The following is a 22,957-nucleotide window of genomic DNA, read 5'->3' as shown; positions in this document are numbered from 1 at the left end:
CTATAGTGCAGGCCTATAGTGAGAAATTTCCTCAATTTTTGTATGTCTGAAAGTTCTTAATTTCTCCTTCATATCTAAAAGAACGCTTATCTGGATACATTATTCTAGGCTGCCAGTTCTTTTTACTTAATAGTTTAAATATTTGATTCCATTCCTTTCAGGCTTGTAAGATTTGTGCTGAGAAGTACAAGGATAATTCAATGGGCTTTCCTTGAATTCAAGCTCCAGCCTATTCCTTAGATTTGAGAAGTTCTTGCCAACTATTTGTCTGAAAATACTTTCTATCCCTTTCTCCTTTTCCTCACCTTTGATAATGCTCATTATTCTTATGTTTTCTCTCCTGATAGTATCAGCTAGTTGTTTTATTTCTCTTTCACTATCTTTCATTCTTTGGTTTCCCTCTTCTTTCTTCTATTTCTATATTTCTATTTTTGATATCACCTATCTTTTCCTCCATTTGGTTGACTCCATTTCCCAAGCTTGCTGTTTCATTTTTCAACTCTTACAGTGTTTTTTTTTTTTTTTTTTTTTTTTTTTTTATCTCCAGAAGTTCTATTTTGTTCTTTTTGATGGATTCAATCCCCTTCCTCCGGTCATCTAGGTATTTTTCAGTTCCTGAAATAGTTAATATGACTTGTTTTGGAACTCACCGAGTTTTTTCAGAAGAACCCTCCTGAATTCTCTGTCATTTAAGTTGCATATTTCTATGTCTGTAAGCTTATTTTCTGGAGGTTTTTCTCTTTCTTTCTGAGATTTGTCACCTTGGTTGTTCATGGTGTTTAATGGACTATTTCTCCACCTGAGCATTAATAGAAATGTATTCTGCTTTTTTTCCAGAAAGATTTATTATATAAAGCTCTCTTTAGCTTGTTGCAAAAAAAGGCATTTCTCTTTTGGTTTCCATAAGTGGTGTCTAAGGCTCTGGATCTTTGCTTTACATAAGCCTTAATAGTGCCTTTTTATTGTCTTGTATATATCTAATCATGCTTGCTACCATCAGTTTCAGTCCCTGTCAGTGTTAGCAACAGTTTTGGTAGTTTTTGCTCAGATTCTCCTGGGGCTCTGTTGTGGTCGGTCTCAGAGGGTATAGAGGAGGTGCCCTCTGGGCTTGGTATGGAGGTTTTAGCTCAGCCTCAATTTTGCAACCATGGCTGGTAAAAATTCACTGTTGTTTCTCTGCCATCTTGCTTCTCTGCTTTCTGCTCTGATGGCTGTGCCCTGCCACCAGCTGTGTGGAACTCACAGCACAACCAGGCAGGGAACTTGCCACACCTTCTTTCCTCTCCCTCCTCCTACAGAGAGCTTCAGCAGCTGCTATAGGCAGCTTCTTTATTTGTCCCAGTCCAATATCCAACACTCGGGGTTCCGATATGTGGTAGCTCATATGCACAGATCCCACATTCATATGTGCTGGTGTGCAGTTTAGGTGTTTTTTTGTTGAGTTTTAGTTGCTCAGCTTATTGTTGTTTCAAGAAAAGAGATCTGGGGTCATCTCTCACTCCGCTATGTTTGATTATCTATTTTTATGTGAATTTAGTTTTCCTGAATTTTTAGGTGGCCTGATCAGGTAGCTCTTGTAACTTTACTGAGCTTTTTGATTATGGCTGTAGACAAATTGAGTGCTCCACTGAGTAATCCATCACCCTCACTGAATACCATGACCTGTTTTTACTTAATGGATACCTTCCAAATCTTCTGAATCCATTACTTGAGCATCAAGAAAACACAGGAGAAAATCAATTCTTCTCAGGAATTAAGAAAAATTAAGTAGGAAGTAAAACTTTTTGTTTTAGAGTTAAGGGTTTTCCTTTGAGATTTTTCAATAAAAATAATCACTGAAATGACCTTTGAATAATAATTGTATACTTATTCAAAAATTCAATAATGTTGTAGACAGATTGGGGGTAAAAGGTCCAAAGAAAAATAAATTTACTAGATTTATATGAGAATAAAACCTACAATGTTTATTTCTGAAAAGCTTTGGTCCAACACATAAGGCCATCAAGCATATACAAATTTTAAAATATATATTTAAAGTGGAAAGTTAATACATACATATGTTTATATTTAAATATTTTAAAATTTCCTCTAGGCATTTATATACTCACAAAGGTGTGAACGGGAGTTTCACATCCATGTCCTAGGCAAAAATTGATTTACTATTGATATGAAACTTAGTATTTCAATTAGTCAAAAGATTTCAATTTCAAATTTACTTTTCAAAAATGAAATAAAAACAAATGCAATTGGTAAGTCCATGTTTATTTAATTTTCCTGAAAAACTAATAATAGTCCTGCTATAAAAAGATGAGGCACACATTAAAGAAGAGACATGTTTACCATCAAGAACTGTGAATTTTTTCTTTGTAAAAACACTTCAAGAACATCTCCCTGATGCTGCGTTCTGGGAGATGTCAGAAATGAAAATACTTCAGGCAATATACAGTAAATATTTTCATTTAAATAATAGCATGGAATCCTTCTCAGGAATATTGTTGTACATTACATCTCTTATTTTACAATAACAGAGAAAATAAAATTAGGAATACAAATATTAAAGGCCAATAATCAAAATTAAATTAATGTTTAGCATAGACTATTATTTATATGAACAACGTAAAGAGGTAAAATCATCAATTTGATTTTATATAAAATACATTTCTAGCATGTAATTATTTTAAAAATGAAAATTATCGATTTTAATTCAACCAATTCAAGTATTCATTCAGCCGAGGGAACATATAGTCTCTTAAAAATTCAAGATTTACAGTTTAGCCTTAGAAATTTTCCCAATATAATACATAGGATATTGTGATCTGTGCTGAATTATACTATACAAAGACAACTTCAATTGCTTTATAATTTATAATCAAGTCTAATCGGTCGCTAAAATTCCTTGACCAAAATATCACTGCAATTGTAGAGGCAAAGCCTTATAATAAGATGAATGTAATAATGGCCACGATCTTTTCTAAAACAAAATATGAAAGTTTTAATTTTTAAAACTATAAATTTTGTTTTCCAAAATTTGGTTCCCAAAACCAACGTTTAAATGTCGCAGCAGAGGTGGGGTGGTAATGGAAATAAATGATTTAATGGAACACTGAAGAAAAAAATAACTATCATAGATCTTATTTTGAAAAATATATCTGGCATAAGAGATACTCAGAATTACATAATAATGCTTCTATCTAAGTTTATTGGTTAGCTAAAGGGCAAAGAGTAAGAGGCAAATAGAATGTAATATTTGCTCTCAACAAAGGAGACTAAGTAATATGTTAAGTGTTAGGGTGGGATAGGAAAGAACTCAAGCCAGGCAAAAATTTCCTTTTGGACTTTCTATATAAACATCTATTTTAGTTTTTGACTGTTCACCAGTGTGTTCAAGTGATGGAGAGAAGGAACTCTGCCCACCCACAATATGTTTCCCAGACCAACAGGTCCTTGTCCAGCACCTCTAGAAAAGGCAGTTTGTCCTATGAAGTCCCTGGGGCCCTGTGAGAGCATGAAGGATAGGAAAATTAAATCCAACTTGCACAGAAAGTTAAACCATCCTAATAGGACTCTTTAGTGAACTGAGTTATTCAAATACTATCTAAAAGTACAGACTCTAGCTAAAAAATATGGATACGTATGTCTTTAAAATGCCTGTAAGAGGTCATGATGTGATCTTGCAGTTTACTGGCCCTATGTTCTCCCAGAATCAGGGCTTTATAAGGTCCTAAAAGTCCCCAGTTCCTGTTAGCTTTCTTTCCAAATAAATATTAATGAATATAATTTAAGTCTTTTATTGGGCTCTTTAATCCTTTCAACCAAATAGGCTGTAGTTGTTTTAAGTAAACTTTGTTTCATTGGAAACTGTGAAAGGGCATTTTGATCTAACTTAAGGAAGACCAGTGGGTAAACACTGTTCACCCCAAACCAAATGATGCTGCCTTCAGGGAGATGTCAGAAAGAAAATCAAATGATATGCCAAGAAAGCACATTGTACACATAAGCAAAGCTCTACAGCACAGCTTGAACATGTTCTTTATGAGGAAGCTCCAAGCCACTTGGTAATTTCAAGTGTCAGGCAACAGAAGTCTTTCTTAATTGAAAGTCACAATCTTCTGAAGAACTTCAAGCACAATTTTATAACAAAAGCAATACTGCTCCTATACACATATGAAAAACAACAAATGTTAAGTAACTGAATTCCAATATCCACTTTCAGAGAACATATTTATAATTTTCAACCACGAAAAAATGTTCCTAAAAGAGCAAATGTTTAATCCAGAACTTCTTTACATAGACAGATTTTTTAAAATACTAGGGAGATAAATGATCACGATATAGTTCTTGGTCAAGAACTAGTTAACTGAAGGCTTCACTGAACAGAGGGGACCCTGACTCTCAATCTGCTTACATCTCCATGGATAAATCAAATTTCCAATTTTAATTTTCAGATACAGCCTTAGGTCTCTCAAATAACACTAGTTCAAATAAAATGTTTCAAATCATTCAACATTGACCTAAAAACAGGTAAACATAAAGACTTAGGGGTACCTATTTATTTTCATTATCCATATTCTATTGATCTTCTTCCCCAATAATTAATAACTAATCTGTGACATGTATGATATCAATTCATGACATACCAATGACTTTAATATTTCAGTGGCAAGTAAATATCCCAAAACTGCTGCCCCAAAATTTATTTTAAAATAACTTTAGATATGATAATTTAAATAACATGGCATTATAGACAAAGCTTGTGTTTGGGCACCAGGAGACTTCAGTCTTGTCTCTTCCTCTTGTTATCTGAATGCCCTTGTGGAACAGACTGCATTGCTCTAAACTTAAAGTTCTATATCAGTAATATCAGAGCAAAAATTCTCAAAAAGTGAGAATTCAGTAAAATCATGTAGGTAAAAGAGCTTTATAAATTGTAATGTTACATACAAAGTTAATCTTTATATTCATTATTCTTCAAATTAGAATTTATGAGGTGAGAGCTTACCTTTGTTTGAATCATGCCATAACGTTGTTCTCTCATTTGGGCCACTATATTTTTGATGTTGAACTGCAACAGGATGATAGTAATTTTATATTATCCATACAGGGAAGAAACATAAGCCCAAAAGAGTACTCTATACTGCTTTCCAGTAAAAGAGATTTCAAGATTTAACCAGAAGTTCTCACTTTCAGTCATAATAAAATATACTATTTTTAACCTAGTCTAATGGATAAGGAAGACTTGTTTAAATTGGTTTCCAGGTAAAAGCAGGAAGCAATCATTTATAACAAGAAATGCTCTCCAAAAGAAATAACAAATTTTTCCCTGTGTATACTTTTCGGTTGTCCAAAATGAGAACTTTATGCAGCATTATACTTCTGGAAAAGTCTGAAGCATAGAAGAATTTTTCTGGCCATGATAGTAGCACAGCTGTTTTTCATAAAAAGAGCCCTCCCAACTCAAATAGAGACCCTGAGCAACAGTTGTGCATGTGTGATGGAGATCTGCACTGCTCAGTGTAGTCACTGAGCTGGTATGGGTCCGCAAAGGGCTGTTGCTGGTCCACAATGAGAGAAGTCCAGAAACTAGTAGTAAGTTTTAGAAACTCTTATAACAATCTGACACTGGCACAGAAACAAGAAGCGTCATCAGTAGAACAGGATATAGACCAGCTTGGGTGTTGCTGAATTTGTCTGGAAAGTCACATGTGGTACCAGCTGAAGACTAGTCATGTACAGGAAAACCATGTTGACACATGAAAACTTTTAAGGTTTGTCAACCATAACCCAAAAGTATATAAAATTAGAGAAAACACAAGCATTCCTTTATTTTTATAACTTGACGTTTTATAACTTAAAATTTTAATTTAGCCTTTAAAATGTTTTACGTTGAAATAATTATAAATTCCCCCCAAAAATGTACAGAGAAACACTGTGTATCCTTCACTCAGTTTCTCCAAATTATACCAATTCTAGATAGCTACAGTATAGTATCAAAACCAGGAAATTGACATTGGTACAATCCAAAGAGTTTATTCAGAATTTGCCAGTTTTACATGTAATCATTTGTATGTGCATATATGTTTATAATGTGTGAATGTGTGTAGTTCTATGCAGTGTCATCATCTGTGAAAATTCATTTAACCTCAACCACAATCAAAATACACCACTATTATACCACAAGACTTCTTTATGCTATCCACTAAAACTACCCACCCAATCACTAAACCCTGGCAACCAGTAATCTGTTCTCCATCTCTATAATTTTATTATTTTCAGAGGACTGAAAATAACAGTTTGTTGAAGGACATGTAGGTTGTTTCAAGTTTTAGCCTGTTATTAATAGATCTGCTGTGAACATTTGTGTACAGATTTTTGTGTGAATGTACGTTTTCATTTTTCTGGGATAAATACCCAAGAGTGCTATTGTTGGGTTTATATGGTAAGCTTCATTTCATTTTTTTAAAGAAATTGTAATACTATTTTCCAGCATGGATATACCATTTTATATTCCAACAAGTAACGTATGATTAATCCAATTTCTTCAAATCTTTACCAGAATTTGCTGGTGTCATTATTTTTTATTTTAATCTTTCTGATATATGTCCAGTGATATTTCATCATGGCTTTAATTTCATTTTCCTAAAGGCTAATAAAGCTGAGCGTCTTTTCATGTGCTTTTTTTATCATCTATATATCCTCTTTAATGAAATGTCTGTTCATGTCTTTTACCTATTTTATAACTGAATTAACTTTTTTTTCTTTTACAATTGAGTTCTAAGGATTCTTTATATATTCTAGATGTAAGACCTTTTTTGGATATTTGGTTTACAGTTTATCTAAGTCTGTAGCTTGTCTTTTAATCCTTTTCATAGGGCCTTTCACAGAACAAATGATTTTAATTTGCTTTCCCTCTACTATCAGTGATGGTAAGATGTCTTCTATCACCACCTGTATTCAACATAGCACTTGAAATTATACATAGCACAATAATGCCAGAAAAAGAAATGAGGCATACAAATTAGAAAGGAAGAAATAAATCTGTCCTATTTGTAGATAGAATGATTGTCTGTATAGAAAATCTCAAGGAATCTAAAAACAAAACAGAATTTTAAAAAACCTCTTAGAACTAACAAGTTTAACAATATTACAGGATATAAGATCAACACACAAAAAATCGATCGTACTTCTACATAATAGCAATGAACATGTGGAACCTGATAGTAAAAACACAATACCATTTACAATACTCCAAAGAAAATGAAATCAGTCTAATAAAATATGTACAGTATCTATATGATGAAAATAACAAAATATTGAAAGAAATCAAAGAAGACCTAAATAAATAGAGAAATGTATCATGTTCATGGACTGAAAGATTTAACATAGTAAAGAAGTCAAATCTCTCTCAATCGATCAATTCCTATAAAAGTCTCTGTAAAGTTTTTTTGTAGGCATACACGAGCTAATTCTAAAATTCACATGGGAAGGCACAGACCCTAGAATCATTAAAATAATTTGTAAAAGAGTAATAACATGAAAGAAATCACTCTACCTGATATAAAAACTTATTATATAGCTACAGTAATTTAAAGTGTGAAATTAGTAAAAAGATAGACACATAGATAAATGGAACAGAATACAGAACCAGAAATAGGCTCATACAAGTATGTCCAGTGATTTCTGACAAAGGTGTGAAAGAAATTCAATGAAGGAACAATAGCCTTTTCAATAAATGGTGCTGGAAAAGGGAGGAGGAAAAGGAGGAGGAGGAGAGGAGGGTGAGGGAAGAAAGAGAAGGAGGAGGAGGAGAGGGGGGATGGGGAGAGGGTGGGGAGAGAGGGAAAGGAGAAGGGAAGGAAGAGGAGACAGCTTTCTGAATGTAACTGTAGTGGTTAACCAAATAATGAAAACGGAAGTGACTGCAGAGAAAAAGAGGCCAAAAAAAGTTCATGTTAATTTTACCTGGAATTATGATTCCTCACATATTGAGTTTTATAGCCATTATTGATTGTGAATTGCTAAAACACACTTGTGTTTATTGCAAAGGTGTACTGGCTAACAAAGAAAAGGAACCATTAAAATTACTTGTCATGTACATGGAAAAAGAAATAATTCGAAAGACAAAAGAATTATTTTAAAGAATATTAAATTAAAAAGCTAACAGAAGCTAATGTTCAATATTTCACATGTAGCACTACTATTTGCAGACTTACAAAATAGCACTTTGATTGGCTAAGACTAAAACTCCATATACGATTTCCATGACAATGGTGAAAGACTGTGTTAAAGATGTTTCCTTAGAAATTTGGGATAAATATGTGGCAAAAAAGATAATTAAAGTATCATTTTCTAATGATATCAAAGCTTGACAAATTCAGAAACTGGTTAATGATAGGGAGTGGTACTAATTTATGAAACAAATTTAATTGAAACAAAGGTACTAATTTAAGGAATTTTTGCCAAAAGGTAAATAGACCCACTGCTTCATTAAGAAATTTTTGATACAAAAGAAAAAGAAAGAAAATTGTCAGATGGACTATATTGTGTACTTAATAGTATAGTAAGAATTTTTAAGTATGAAAGGCTAATGTGTAAAATTTTATATTACTCACTTCATTATGTGAAAATATGGTAATTGATAATTAACAGTTGTTATTGCACACTGAAGATGGTGAGAGGAGAAAGTTCTGTGGAGAATGTGTGAACTACAGAGCATTCTCTGTGTTTCTGCAAGATAAGAGCTAATTTGTTCCCAGAGTTTCAAGGATTTTTAACCAGCCTTGATTAAAAATGAAAATGGCTATTAAAATAATTAATAAAAAGAAATAGGTGGCTACATAGTCTCAGATTTTAATATCCTTGAGCATTATAATTGATAAACTAATCATTAAATGTCACAGGTCACAACTTGTCCAGCCACATGTAACTGGTATGTAGCTTGCAGCATATAAGACTCCCATGTGAGTTCCACAACATGCATACTGAGCCACACTCTGTTTGACACCACCAACCCACTGGTCATCTTTTTGAATGTCACAGCAATACATCAAACTGCCCTGAAAGTTTCTAAATGCTTACTCTCAATTTCTATAAACATATCTTGCTGCAGATAACAAATATCCACAGATTGGTGCTGGTCCAAGACCACACTTTATGTAGCTCTGGTGGATTAAATTTCTGGAAAGAGTACAGAGGAGCATCAATAAGAATATTTGACAGTTCAAGGCTCTATGGAAAGCCAATAAAGAAACAAGGGATATATTTCCTCTTTTTGAACCACTATATTTCATCAAATCTAAGCATCCTTAATTGTAAAATATATCATTATTTTATGTACCACAAAGAAAAACATTGTCAATTAAACTGACAGATGACTTTCTATAAAACATATTTCAAGTTTAAAGAAGATATAATGTGGGAAAAAATCTGCTCCTTAGGATCATGAAATACAATATTTACAGTTTTTACAGCTTCTATAAAGAATATAAAGACAAATATAAACAAACTACTCGAAAAATTATGATGGAAAACATAAAAGAAAAATTATACTAATGTATTTTCTGCTAAAAAACACAAAATAATAGATAATATTAGATTTAAATTTTCATTAAATTTTCAGCATTTTTGAGATTTTTTTTTCTTGCCACCTAGTTTATATTCATTTTTTGTAATAAAGCCCTGAGTTCACTCTGGAAACCTATTTCTCTCTCATTCTCAACCTTATGGCCTGGAGTACTCCTGACTGACCTAAACTGACCAGCATCTCCCACATTAGCTACTTCAGGGAAGGGGCTATAACTCAGTCAGAAACAGTGAAATGTTAGGAGATACTGGGCTCAAGCTTCTGAATTAAAGAAACTTCTTTTCTCTTCCAAGAGCTACTGGAAGAGGCTATTTTTCTACCCTCCCACATAATGTGGCCTGAGGATGGTGAGTTCCAGAACTCATGTAGCCATTTACTGTCACAGGGGAGAGTCTGTCACTGTTGGAGTATAACTGCATAAAATCTGAGAGCGAGGAGTCTAACATTTGTTCTGACACCAACATAACTCTGCAGAATTTGCCTACCAGGGCAAATGCCTCATAGCCCCTGTTTTCTCAGGACTGAGGTGAGGATTTTCATACTCCTTGTAATTATCGTAATCACAAGTGCCTGCTAAATAAACACATGTCTTCCTCTCACTTCTGCAACACAGGAAAACAATTCAGTAAGTAAGTCTTTTTGGTCACAGATTTAAAGTCATATTCCCTAATTAGCTTAATCAAAAATAAAGGTAATAGTATAATCACCATATGTCTAATTCTTCGGTCTATCTCTTAGCTGGCTCCAAGTTTAGGAGGAAAGCAAAGAATTGCTAATGATTTACTCAACCCCAACAGTATTATTATTGTTAGTTTATATATAAGAAAACTGGATTTCAGAGAGGTGAGCAATTTGTACAAAGTCACTAAAAATCTACAGTACATGGCAAAACTGGCAGTCAAACCTAGGGACCCATCATTAACTCTGAAGTCTACACTTTTCCAGCATTCTTACATGCATGTCCTTTTCATAAAAACAAGCACACTTCATAGACATTCTCTAATAAGATTCTAAAAACTGTATCTGTGGGTTGGTGGGAAGAAAAAGAGAATTAACTCACATTTACTGTGTACCTACTATGTTCCAGACACTGTCCCAAGCCATTCATTTGCATTATGTAATGTAATCCTCATAACCGCCTCTAGGAACCCGTGGCAATTAAGTGAGAAGCAGGTATCCAAAGCACATATGTTATTTACTAAGTTGCTCTTGAAGGCCAAATATTAGTATTAAATTATTAGGAGGCTAAAAATCGAGAGTTTACTAACAGCATCTGTTTAATCCACACACTTACTGAAAAGTTCTTTTCAATGGCACTGAACACAACATCCACACATAGGAACACCCCTGTCCGGCCCACACCAGCACTGCAGTGAACAATGATGGGTCCTGTAAGGTGGCTCTTCCTCACGTAACGAACAAATTTTATAAAACCATCTACTGAAGCAGGAGTGCCGTGGTCTGGCCAGTTGGTGAACTGCAACTGTTTTACAATGTGACGACTTCCAGTCTGTTGAAAAAGAGAGTGGGAAGGGGGTTAAAGCAAAGGAAAAAAGGAGAGAAGGAGAGAGAAGAAGAGAGAAGGCGAGAGAAGAGGGAGAAAGGAAGAGAGATTTATCAATTTTTACATTAGAGATCTCATTTCAATTTCTAATATACCAGTAATAATATTAATAATGGTAATACAATAATAAAAATAAGAAGACTAACAGGTGACATGAATTGAGCACTTACTATGTGCCAGGTACTGTGCTAGGAACTTAACATGCATTATCTCATTTAATGTTCACATCATTAAATGAGATTAATTTAATCCTCATTTAACAGATGAAAAAGTAGAGCTGAGGCTATCAAGTAGGCCTCTTAAATCCAAACCTACCATCTTTCTTCTGCACCATGAGGCTTCAGGAAAAAACAAGAATCCAAAAGATGGCCTAACATGTTAAGAATAAGATAGAATAGCAATGTGTATCAGCTTAAATATTATGACACTAAATTTAATTAAAACAGGTAGATGCTATCATGTTGCTTGATTGCGAGGCACCAACCTCCTCTGGCAATGAGGACAGGGTGGTTAATGACCATGTGCGTGAACTGTAGCCCCTACTCTTTTCCTGAGCTTCCTGGAAGTGGAGTCATGAAATTCTCCTCAGGGTTGACAAATAAAGCATTTGGAGTTCATCCATTATCCCTTCCAAAGGCATCACCCTTTTCCCCAATGTAAAGTCTTTATTTTAGTTCACTGGGGACCCTCATAGAAAAACTCAGAATGGGTTTCTCACTTCTCCTCTGTTTTCTCCTAATGCATCTCTTTTTCCTAAATTCCAAATAGAAAACTCAAGTTTGAATCATTAGTACATGAAATTGAATGATAAAAAAACAATACTTAAAAATCCTGTGAAGGCATCAAGTTTAGAATAATTCTCACCTTATCATATTTTAGGGTGTTAAATGCCACTTTCCTGCTACTGTTGACTACTGAGAATCTGCACAAAGGTGAGCCTCACCACTTTCCTGACCCAGAGCCATGAAGTCAGATGCAGATTCTCCAAACATAAACCCCCTGATTATAAGACTTGTGGGCCTCAGCCCAAAGACCACCATCCTAGACCCCCTTGTCAAGACTCCACAGGTGGACCCTAGCATTTAAATCCTTGCAGACAGATCATTCCTCTGTGCCTCCCACCTGGCCTATATTCTCCAAGCACTCTGTCCTCCCACTTTCGTAGCATGCATCACACATTATTTGGGACTGATGTGTTTGGTGCCTTCCTTCCTCACTAGACTGTAAGTACTCTAAGAGTTGAGACTGTGTCTGCTTTATAATCTCCTGCACATGATACCTGGTTAATATGAGGGAATAAACAAGTATTTGAGGAGTAAGGGATCAGGTGAACCCCAGGTTTACAAAGCAAGCACTATGCCTAGCATACAGCCAGTAAGCTCTTCAGCTATGTCAGCCACTATTATTATTATTGGCCTCCCTGATCTCCACTCTGGGCTCTGAAATCCTCGTACTTCTCAAATCTATCTTTTCCCTACTCTTCCCTCTCCTCAACTTCTTCTTTTGCATTCAGGTTTCCCATCCCACAGTAAACTCTTAAAAACCCTTATCACTTCCCTAATTGTTTCTTCCATTTCCTTCTCTTGCCTCCCATAGGTACTTTACACCCTGCAGCCCTCTCTAATGGAGTCCACCTATTCTCCTGTGCTTCAGGTACCATAGAGCACAGAGATTAGGTTACATACTCCTTGCCGCCCACTCCTATTTCCAATGGACTATTTCTTCTCCTTGAATAAATTCCCTCTTCCTTTTGAGTTTCATATCTCTTAGCTTCATCTTCTCACTGCTATTGCCCAGTAGCTAAACTTCCTCCTCAAGCCTCTACATTCACTGAAGATACTTACTTTCTCTTCACTACACTTCACAACTGATAATCTGAATCATTCTATTACTAAACTGTCAACTCCTTTCTTCCCTTGAATCTTGACACATATTCTGGATAACATACAACCCAGGGCTAGTCCCATAACCTATATTCAGACATCCCATGATTAGGCTACTGGGGAGAAAATAATCACATAGTTGCATATTTTATTGCAATTTCAAATGTATGGGTTCCAACCTCAGTGCCTTCAGCAACCCTTTTCTGGTCATTATTTGTGCCCCATTTAGCTTCTTTGGTGATGACTCCAAACCTCATCACTTTTTTCAAGCTTCCTGTTCTACTTCCATCCCCTTCATACCTATTGAACACATGTATCACCTACCTGCTAATCAAATCCACTTAGTGCAATGTAACTCATCACTTTCTCCTATAAACCATTCATTTTCTATTTTCTGAGTCTGTTAGAACAAGAAATCTACGAAATTATTCTAGACCAACATTTCTCAATATGACTTTCCACAATAATGCAAATGTTCTATCATCTGCGCTGCCCAGTATGGTCGCCACTGGGCAGCGCAGATGATAGAACATTTGCATATGACTAAACACTAGAAATGTAGCTGCTGCAAGTGAGAAAATGAATTGTCATCTTATGTAAGTTTAAATAATTTAAATTTAAATATCCATGTGTAGCTACCATATTAGATAGCATAATTTTGACCACTCCTTTTGTTACTTATAAGTTATATTTAAGTCTGCCAATTGTAACTGAAAAACACCAATGCATCTGCTTTCCATCTAAATGCTAACTGCCCTAGTTGATCATGGCACCTTTACTAAAAATCTTCAGTGTCTCCCAATTATCTTCATAATACAGTTTGGCTCCTTAGCTGAAATCCAAGGCATTTCATGTTCTGGCTTGTCCTTTCTTGCTTTCCTCTCATTACTTCTTGGCATTGAAAATTCATGTTCCAGAAACACTTGACTACTTGCATTTTAAAATACATATCCAATGCTATTTTATATCTCAATCATCTACTTCATCTTTCTGTCTTTCTCGTTCAGGTAATTCTCAATATAGATGTAACCATCTCCAGAAAACCTTCCCTCGAAACCTATGTATAGCTAAGTTCTTGCCTTCTGAGCCCCAAAGCACCTCATACAGATCTCAATATTACCAATGAGCACAGTAACTAGAACTATCAGTGAGCATACTAAACTCTCCGCTACTCAGTAAGTAGTGGCAGTACCTGGCACAGTGATGAGCATATCTTAAGAACTCAGTACATATCTGTCACACTAGGCAGAAGCAGCCAAAGCACATCCCAGGATTAGGGAACTTCCAGTATTCACTCTCCCTACCCTACCTCCTCTTTTCAATTTTTTCATCTCTCCAGCCAAAGTTTGGGTAAGCATAAATAGAAGTGATGCTGTCTTAGTTTCTGGTACTAGAGAGAAATAAAAGTAAGTCATTTAAAGAGTATCTCCAGTCTATATTCTATCCCACTCCTAAATTCTTGATCTGTCATGGGTACTTATATAATAAAATATATATCTGATACTGAGTTTTTTTAAACTTACAGACTTCTTCACAACTTGAAATATTCGGATGATGAAATATTGAAGTATCTGGTAGTTCTCCAGGAAGATAAGACAGTTTCTCAATTCCAAAGGTTCCTTCATAGAAATGGGCCAGTAATGATGGCATTTGATAATTCTATCTTCTATTTCTCTGGTTATCATGACAATAATATTAGCATTATTTTCCAAAACCATTTGCCAAAAGTCATCTGTGGTACTTGGCAGTGGTCCTTGGGTAGCAATATAAAAATACTCTTCTCCAGCATTGATTATTCTAATATAATTAGCATTAATGTAGTCCTTGTTTTCACCAAGAGGAACACGTGTTGAATCATCTATTACAAAAACAGAAACATCTGGTAATAAAAGGAAAAGTGGGAGATGCAAATATCCAGACTTTACAAAAGCATTTCTTACAGGTTAACCCAAGTACTTATTTATCTCCTTGACCAATAGAGAATATAACACAGGAGTTTCTTATCAAAGGGCTTATTTAAGTTCATGAACTTAAATTCTTCCCTTCCCCCAAACCTATTGGCATGATCTGAGAAATACACAATTATGGGAGTTTGTTTTGTTTTGTTTTAAAAATCAGTTTCTACTAATTGTAGAAGAATGCCATCAGTATCCAGACACTTTGAGAGATTTCTGTTGGATATAGTACAGGCAGGATTAGGCCAAGAGAGGTATCTACTAGTCTACAGCTGGAAACATAAAAGAAGGAGCACTCTGAGGGAGCAAGTGAATGACATTCTCCTACAAATCTGGACAACTTGCAAGCTCAAAGTAGCAGGTGTCAGGGGGAAAAAAACTGTGATAGTTGATCAAATACAAATCCAAGGATCAATAGAATTCTATCAATACTTCACACACAAGGCAGCAATCTTTTATGTTGATCCTCAGCCATCACTTGAGTAAGTGGCATGCTAATCAAAGCAAAGGTATTATGGCAAAGGATGACATAAAGGGGATTGACTCCAAGTAACATGGGACTCATCTAACATGGAGTATTATAACAAATATGAGAGGGGGAAAAACCAGCTACTTGACTCATTAATAAACTCCACTGACCCAGGTGCTCTTTTTTCACTTTACATCGACATCTAGAGCTCTGGCTATTCCCAAATGAAGAGTAAAGAATACCCTCAGCAAAGGAGGGACCTTCTGCACCATTGAGAGGCCTCATGGATAGCCCCTCCCTACTACTCAAAGTCATGTGGACCACTTATATAGCAAATATGCTGTGACCAAGATAACTGAACAGGGCTTACACAATTTCTGACAGAGCCCTTCTAAATTCCAATATAACAGTAGACAAAGAGAAACAAAGAAGCTGCCTCCCACAGCCAGAGCTCCTTGTAGAAGGAGGGAGGAGGGGCGAGGGAGAAGGTATGGCGAGATCCCTGAACAGCCCTGCCTGGGAGAGCTGTGAGCTCTATGCAGCCGACGGCAGTGCCCAGGCATCAGGACAGAAAGCAGAGATGTGGGGACCATGGAGGCTGAGCCACAGCCCCCATCCTCCAACACAGAGGGTTCCTTCCCTCAATTCCTCAGAGAAACATCGAGAAACCCCAGGAGAGTCTGAACAAACACTACACAAAACTAACACTGACAGGAACTGAGACTCAGGTAGCGAGCATGATTGAATATCTATGAGAAAAAAAAAGAGGCATTATTAAGATTCCATATGAAACAGGGATCAAAGAGGCTTAGATGCCACCTACTGGAAACCAAAAGGAAAATGCCTTCTTTGCAAGAGGCTAAAGAGAGATTTATCTAATAAATCTTTGTTCTGGAAAAAAAAAAAAAAGCAGAATACATTTCCATTAATGCCAGGTGAAGAAATAGTCCACTACACCAAGAAAAACCAAGGTGACAAGGCATCTTAGAAAAAAAGAAAAAATTCGGTAAAGAAGCTTACAGACACAGAAATATGTGACTTAAATGACAGAATTCAGAATGGTACTTCTGAAAAAAAAAACAATCAGATCCAAAACAATTCATATTAACAATTTCAGGAATTTAAAAAAAAACTTAATGGGTAGAATGAGTTCTTTAGCAAGGAGATTGAAACCCTTGAAAAGATCAGAATAGAAATTCTGGAGATGAAGAACACACTTCAAGAGATAAAAAATAAAATAGCAAGCTTGGAAAATAGAAATGACCAAATGGAGGAAAGGATCGGTGATATCAAAGACAGAAATCTAGAAATAAATCAGATGGAAGAAGAGAGAAACCAAAGAATGAAAAATAATAAAATAAAAATACAAGAGCTAGCTGATATCATCAGGTGAAGACACATAAGAATAATGGGCATTACTGAAGGCGAGGAAAAGGAGCAGAAACTAAAAAGCATTTTCAGACAAATAGTTGACAAGAATTTCTCAAACCTAAGAATTGAGCTGGAGGTTTGAATTCAAGAAATCAACAGAATACCCAATTACCTCATCCCAAAAAGGCCTTCACCAACACACATTGTATTAAAAGTTATCAAAAATCAATGACAAAGACAGAATTCTCAGAGCAGCCAGGGAGAAGAAAATGGTAGCTTATAAAAGAAAACCCACTAGATTATCCTTGGACTTCTCAGCACAAACCTTACAAGCCAGAAAGGAATGAATCAAATATCTAAACTATTAAGTGAAAGGAACTACCAGCCTAGAATAATGTATCCAGCTAAGCTCTCCTTTAGATATGAAGGAGTAATTAAACCTTTCCAGACATACAAAAATTGAGTAAATTCTCCACTATGAGGCCTGCACTACAGGAAATATAGAAAGTGGTCAGCTCACCTAAAACAAAGTAACAACAACAACAACAACAAATACATAATTAGGAGTAAAGTGACTATCAGGCAGATAGAAGCAAAGGAGTGCAAACCTTACTATGAACAGGGCATATAAGCTTAAATAATAAAAAGAGCATTGCTATAGCAAGATAGTAATGAACATTCATAATATTTAGGGACAAATTGAGACACTGATGATTGAAAAAGGGAGGAATTAAAGATCCAAATTCTCAAAGGGGAATGGAAATAAGACACACAAAGAAGAAAACGGACGACTGTATATGCATGTGTGTATGTGTATATATATACATAATTATCCTTCACATATTTGTAATGGTAAGCACATACCAAAGATTCAGAACTAAATTATATAACATAAACCAAAAAGGACCAGAGGTAAAACCCACAAAACTCAACCCCTCCCCCCAAAAAGACAGATACGCAAGGATAAGGAAGCAATGAAAACACCAAGTTACCAGAAGGAAAAGAAAAAATGGCTATAAGAAGAGTTCATATTTCAATAATCACCTTAAATGTAAATGGACCGAACTTACCAATAAAAAGGCACAGAGTTTCAGAATGGATCAAAACACAAAACCCAACCATATGTTGCCTCCAGGAGACAGATCTCAGTTCCAAAGACAAATATAGACTCAAAGTGAAAGGGTCAAAATGATATTTCGAGCAAATGGTATTCATAGAAAAGTGAGAGTAGTGGTACTAATATCAGATGAAATAGACTTCAAAACAAAAAAGACAAAGAAAGATACCAAGGGACACTTCATAATGATAGAGAATCATGCACCAAGAAGACATAACACTTATTAATATCTATGCTCCCAATCAGGGAATTTCGAATTCTATAAAACAATTACTAACAGAACTAAAGGAAGAAACAGACCAAAACACTATCATACTAGGAGACCTAAATACCCCATTGTCAGATATAGACAAAGCATCAAAACAGAAAATCATTAAGGTAGTAACATCTTAAACGACACATTAGACCAGCTGGCATAGTTGGTATTTACAGAGCTTTTTAACCCAGACGCTTATACATTCTTTTCTAATGCACATGGAACATTCTCAAGGATTGACCACATACTGGGACACAGAGATAGCTTCAACAAATATAACAGGGTTGAAATCATGCCAACCATATTCTCTGATCATAATGCTTTGAAGCTGAAAATCAACTGTAAAAAGAAATCAGGAAGAACCACAAATACATGGAGCTTAAACAACATGCTACTGAAAAATAACTGGGTCAGATAAGAAATAAAAAAAGAGAACAAGAGATACATAGAAATGAATAATAATGATAGTACAACATATCAAAACTTTGAGACATGGCAAAAGTGGTCATAAGAGGACCTCCAATGTTATATCATTATAAGTCTATCTCCAAAAACAAGAATGAGCCCAAATAAACAACCTTATGCTACATCTTAAAAAACTAGAAAAGGAATAACAAACAGCGCTTAAAGTCAGGAGAAGAAAAGAAATAATCAAAATTAGAACAAAAATAAATGAAAATAAAAAAATAGAAAAAATAAATGCAAGAAAGAGATGTTTCTTTGAGAAGGTTAATAAAATTGACCAACCTCTGGCTAGTATCGCTAAAGAAAACAGAGAAAGGACACAAATAAACAAAATCAGAGATGAAAGAGGGGAAATTATGACTGACACTGATACAAAGGATCATACCAAAATACTATGAAAAAGTAAATAAGACCAAATTTAATAACCTAGAAGAAATTAACCAGTACTTAGAAAATACAATCTTCCTAGATTGAATCAAGAAAAACTGAAAAATCTAAATAGGCCAATCAGCAGTATGGAAATTGAAAAAATCATCAAAAACCTAAAAAGAAAAAATCCAGGACCAGATGGCTTCACCACCAAATTCTATCAAACATTCAAAGAAGATTTAATATCTGTTCTCCTCAAGCTCTTCCAAAAAATTGAAGAGGAGGCAATATTTCTCAACTTATTTTATCAGGTCAATATTACCCTGATACCAAAACCTGGTAAATATAACACAAAAAGGAAAATATCTCTCATTAACACAGATGCAAAAATCCTAAATAAGATACTAGTAAACCTAATATAGCAACATATTAAAAAGATTATACACCACGATCAAGTGGGCTTCATACCACTTGATACACCGCATAAACAAAATAAAAAATAAAAATCATATGATCATATCAATAAATGCAAAAAAAAGCCATTGATAAGATATAGCATCCATTTATGATCAAAATACTTAACAAAATTGGTAAAGAAGAAAAGTACCTTAACATAATAAAAGCCATATATGACAAAACATCAGCCAACATTTTACTTAATGATGAAAAACTAAAAAACTTCTTTCTAAGATCAGCAACAAGGCAAGGCTGTCCATGTCGCCAATCTTCTTCAATATAACGTTGGAGTTCCTAGCGAGTGCACTCAGACAAGAGAAAAATACAAAAGGCATCCAAACAGGAAATGAAGAAGTCAAAATGTCACTATTTTTGGATGACACAATTCTCTATATAGAAAACCCTAAAGACTCCACAGGAACACTACTAGAAACAATAAGCAAATACAGTAAAGTTGCTAGATACAAAATCAATGTTCAAAATTCCATAAAGTTCCTATACTCTAACAATTAAGTGTCAGGAAAAGAAGCAGAAAAAATAATTCCTTTTGCAATTGCAACAAAAAGAATAAAATACCCAGGAATAAATTTCACAAAATGTGAAGGACCTACATAATGAAAACGACAAGACCTTATTATAAGAAATTGAAGAAGATACAAAGAAATGGAAAGATATTCTGTGTTTTTGGATTGAAAGAATCAACATAGTTAAAATGACCATATTACCTAAAGCATTATACAGATTTAATGCAATCCCCATCAAAATACCATCGGCATTTTTTAAAGTAGAACAAAAAAAATCACCAGATTTGTATGGAAGCCCAAAAGACCCTAAATTGCCAAAGCCATCCTGAGAAAAAAGAAAGGCTGGAGGCATCAATGTGTCTGACTTCAAAATTATACTACAAAGTGACAATAATAAAAACAGCATGGTATTGATAGAAAAACAGACACACTGATGAGTGGAATGGAATCGAGAGTCCAGAAGTAAACCCATATTTACTTAGCCAAATAATTTTTGACAAAAAAATCCAAAACATACCATGGAGAAAAGAAAGCCTCTTCAATAAATGGTGCTAGGAAAACTGGAAAGCCACCTGCAAAAGCATGAAACTAAAGTGTTGTCTATCAGCACACCAAGATTAACTCAAAATAGATTCAAGACCTGAATATAAGACCTGAAACAATAAAATGTATAGAAAAAATCATAGAAACTAAACCAAGGACCTTAGACTTAAAGAAGATGTTATGAATTTGACCTCAAAGGCAAGGAAAGTAAAAGCAAAAATAGATTAATGGGACTACATCAAACTAAAAAGCTTCTACACAGCAAAAGAAACTATCAACGAGGTAAAGAGATGACCATCCGAATGAGAAAATATATTTGCAAGCAACACCTCAAATAAGGGCCTAATATCCAAAGTATACAAAGAACTCATACAACTCAATAACAACAATAAAAAACTAATGTCCAATCAAAAACTGGGCAGAGGACCTGAACAGACACTTCTCCCTAGAGGACATACGAATGGCCAACAAATATTTGAAAAGATGCTCAACATTGCTAGCTATTAGGGAAATGCAAATCAAAACCACGATGAGATACCATCTCACACCTGTTGGAATAGCTATAATCAACGGGACAAGTCATAACAAATGCTGGAGAGGATGTGGAGAAAAAGGAACCCTAATACCGGTGGGACTGCAAATTGGTACAGCCACTATGAAAAACAGTATGGAGGTGCCTCAAAAAACTAAGAATTGATCTTCCATATGATTCAGCAGTCCCTCACCTGGGTATTTACCCCAAAGATTTGAAAACCCATATCCAAAAAGATATTTGCACACTGATGTTCATTGCAACACTATTCACAGTGTCCAGGACATGGAAGCAACCAAAGAGTCCTACGATAGATGATTGGCTAAAGAAGCTGTGTTATAAATATACAATGGAATATTACTCGGCCATAAGAAGAGATGAAATATTGCCATTTGCAACAACATGATGGACCTCAAGATAATAATTCTAAGTGAAATAAACCAAACAGAAAAAGTTCAAAACCACATGATATCACTTATATGTGGGATATAAACCTAAAAGCAATAAACGAACATGACAAACAAACAGAGACTCATGGATATGGACAGTGGACTAGTGGTTACCAGTGGGTAGGAAGGAGGAGGTTGGGGGGAAGTAGATGGAGTAAAAGGGGTCAAAAATGTGGTGACATTAAAGAATTAAAAATAAATAAATTAATTAAATATGCCTGAAAGATCCATCTATCAGAATATCTTAAGGTGGGCAGATTTAAATGAGCAGGAGAAGTGGGACAAGAGGAAGGACAGGGATATTTGCTGTAGTTCAGAACCCACCACAGCTCCAGTTTGCACAACAATGGAGGAATCGGGTTACAGTACTCACAGTAGAACCTAGAATTTAAGATGAGCAGAAGCAGTAGTCCCGAAGGAAGAGGCTTCTCTCTTCCCTTCTCTGTATCACAGCAGACTTCCAGTACAGGTGGCTGGGAAGCTTAAAACAATAGTGCATTTCAGACAGTCATTACTAGGGTGGGCAGAGCCATCGGTAAACTTGCCTCCATAGCCTCACACATCCTGAAAGAGCCCAGTAAAGAAAGCTGAGAAGCCCACTTTCCAGCCCTACTCATCCTGGTAGACCTCAGTAGAGGCAGCGGAGACACCCCCAAAAGCAGCAGGGCCAGTGATCATCAGTAAAAAGGAAGTAGCACCAGTAACTCATAAAATTGGTTCTCCACTATCCACTGCATACCCACACCACAGTGGTATTGCCCCATAACCAAGGTGAGCTGGTCATGCAAGGGATATCTGCCATCCCAATGGATACACAGCATTTCCCTTTAGTGATGCAGTTCCACTGCAATCCCAGAGGCACAAATAGGGCCAGTATATGAAAACAAAACTTGTGTTATAACACCATCTTCTGGAAAACAATAGAAAGCACCCTACATATCAACCCGCTGAATTGTTGAAATCAAGAGTATCTAAGGAAGAAAAGAGGTAACTATCTCAAATCCCCAGACAATTCATCAGGTATCATGAACAACCAACATAACATGGGAGCACATAACATGGGAGAAAAAAAAATGAAAAGTCTCCAGAAATCAAATTCAAAGTTAGAGAAGATTGTGACTTAAATGACAGAATTTAAGAATGCAGTTATAAAGGTGAGGTACAACAGAACTCATAAAAGAAGTTCAATGAGCTCAGTATAAAAATTAATAAACAAAAATAGTACTTTACTAAAGAGCACATAACTATAAAAGGAACCAAACAAAAGTTCTGGAGCTAACAAACTCGATAAATGAAACGAGGAATACATTGGAGAGCATTTAAAACAGCAGACCAAATGGAAGAGAAAATTAGTGAGCTCAAAGATAGAAACATAGAAATGACCCAGGAGGAAGAAGAAAGAGACTGAGTTAAAACAAACGAAC

General features: G+C 35.3%; 1 protein-coding gene across 1 annotated transcript in view; it reads right to left on the bottom strand.

The window, feature by feature from the left end:
* Positions 1 to 2,737: 2,737 nt before the first annotated feature.
* PTPN20 (protein tyrosine phosphatase non-receptor type 20) overlaps positions 2,738 to 22,957 on the bottom strand; it is a 93,367-nt gene continuing 73,147 nt past the window's right edge. Inside the window, exons 9-12 of the mRNA XM_016142784.2 lie at positions 14,551 to 14,885; positions 10,875 to 11,090; positions 5,000 to 5,062; positions 2,738 to 4,154 (exon numbers count right to left, since the gene is read on the bottom strand). Coding sequence (XP_015998270.1) covers positions 4,089 to 4,154; positions 5,000 to 5,062; positions 10,875 to 11,090; positions 14,551 to 14,885 — 680 coding nt within the window. The 3' untranslated portion in view covers positions 2,738 to 4,088. The remainder of the gene's footprint in view (positions 4,155 to 4,999; positions 5,063 to 10,874; positions 11,091 to 14,550; positions 14,886 to 22,957) is intronic.

Source organism: Rousettus aegyptiacus, unplaced genomic scaffold (genome assembly GCF_014176215.1).
Source record: "Rousettus aegyptiacus isolate mRouAeg1 unplaced genomic scaffold, mRouAeg1.p scaffold_m13_p_6, whole genome shotgun sequence".
Lineage (NCBI taxonomy): Eukaryota > Metazoa > Chordata > Mammalia > Chiroptera > Pteropodidae > Rousettus > Rousettus aegyptiacus.
The sequence above is the reverse complement of the archived record's forward strand: the minus strand, read 5'-3'. Positions and strand labels throughout refer to the sequence as shown.